This window comes from Diadema antillarum, unplaced genomic scaffold, assembly GCF_040938485.1.
Source record: "Diadema antillarum isolate AM-2024a unplaced genomic scaffold, OU_Dant_1.0 seq00001730_RagTag, whole genome shotgun sequence".
NCBI lineage: Eukaryota > Metazoa > Echinodermata > Echinoidea > Diadematoida > Diadematidae > Diadema > Diadema antillarum.
Genome location: NW_027272416.1, coordinates 573913 through 575586, shown reverse-complemented (window position 1 = coordinate 575586; position 1674 = coordinate 573913). Strand labels below are relative to the sequence as shown.

The 1674-nt window shown below is 46.5% G+C and overlaps 1 protein-coding gene across 1 annotated transcript; it reads left to right on the top strand.

Annotated features, from left to right (window-relative positions):
* Positions 1–344: 344 nt before the first annotated feature.
* On the top strand, positions 345–1432 carry LOC139711913 (histone H2A-like). The gene has a single exon (XM_071623758.1). It carries the CDS (start codon positions 660–662, stop codon positions 1071–1073), a length of 414 nt encoding a protein of 137 aa, XP_071479859.1. The 5' UTR covers positions 345–659; the 3' UTR covers positions 1074–1432.
* Positions 1433–1674: the final 242 nt, after the last annotated feature.

The following is a 1674-nucleotide window of genomic DNA, read 5'->3' as shown; positions in this document are numbered from 1 at the left end:
CAGCAAGCAATACAAAACCCAGCCGGCTTTTTGATGATTGATTGCATCATCATTGTACATCGTATTGTGATCTTTTTTTATTGACAGGGTCCACTGATTTGTTTAGAGAATTTAATTTTTCCTACAAACAAAAGATCAGTGACAGGGCCCGAGATCAGAGTCGCAGAGCTCTATGATACTTTCGTATACACTTTTTGGTAGCTACGGCTGCTTCCCCAGATTTGTGATTTTCGCCCTCTATTGGTCTGATGTAGAACAGAGATTGACATTTTGTGCTGCGTGCATTTGTACACAACAGATCAGAGTGGGTCAGGTCAGGATCATGCAGTCAGTTTCAATGTACAACAAGGTGGTTCGCCTAGATGACAGGTCACTACAATGCCGCCATATCCTAACTGTACTGGCATGACACCGTGGAATTAATCCGGACGTAAAGGGAAACAGGCCGCCTTTTTTCAAAGCGTCCGGAGCGGGTACAATTTGTGGCGGCGGGCAGGCCGCCATCTGTTGCACGTCATTCCACCTCGCTCTCTCATTGGTTGTGCCGTGGAACCGCGGCTGACATTCGAGCGTATAAATACCTTGACGAAAGCAATCTGACTTCAGTTACAACTTGTGCATCCTCGCTTGTTTTAAACGACTTCTCAATTCACATCACAATGTCTGGACGTGGCGGAAAAGGCGGCAAAGCCAAGGCCAAAGCCAAGAGCCGTTCCATGCGAGCTGGCCTGCAGTTCCCCGTTGGTCGTGTTCACCGCTTCCTTCGCAAGGGAAACTATGCCCAGCGTGTTGGTGCTGGAGCCCCCGTCTACCTAGCCGCTGTGCTGGAATACCTTGCCGCTGAAATTCTCGAGTTGGCTGGCAACGCTGCTCGCGACAACAAGAAGACGAGGATCATCCCCCGTCACCTTCAGCTGGCTGTCCGCAACGACGAGGAGTTGAACAAGCTTCTCAGCGGAGTAACCATCGCCCAGGGTGGTGTGCTGCCAAACATCCAGGCCGTGCTCCTGCCCAAGAAGACCGCTGCTGCGAAGAAAGCTGGTGGAAAGAGCAGCCAGAGCCAGGAGTACTGAGCTTCATGTCTCGCTCTACTGACTGGGCTCGCTGTCAAAAGCTTGAGCAATATCTCGGCTGCTCGGCCCTTTTCAGGGCCACCATATGCCCAAGAAAGAATTCTGAGATTACTTCACGGATAACTTCAACTTGAAGTTCAAATGACATGCGTACAAATCTTGTCAATGCTAACATTAATTTGTGATGTTGCAGAATGTAAATTTCACTAATGGTAGATTGTGATCAGGGTCCAGGGAGTTCCTATACGTGTCTACGTTACTCTCCATTTGAGTTTTGTTTACTTAACTTTGTCATCTCATAGAACTCTGTTAGTGTTAGTCTGTAACAATTGTCTCTAACGTGAATAGAAAAAGACGAAATCCAGAGTAGAGTCTAGTTCTAAGAATCTAACGTTAGCATGTAGATTTCTACTAACTACTATGTTACTCGTTACAGTAGGTAGGAGGATTCATATGTAACTAACGGTAACATTACAAACAAAATTGTAAAATTAACAGGTTAGGGCCTAACGTTAGACTGAAACTTGTGAAAAGTGAAACTTCTTACATGTCAAGCTGAACGACTGACCTGCCAATGAATGAATGATGTCTCTGGTGACTT

Coding starts and splice junctions, on each gene's coding strand:
- LOC139711913 (XM_071623758.1), top strand. CDS start 660: ATGTCTGGACGTGGCGGAAAAGGCGGCAAAGCCAAGGCCAAAGCCAAG.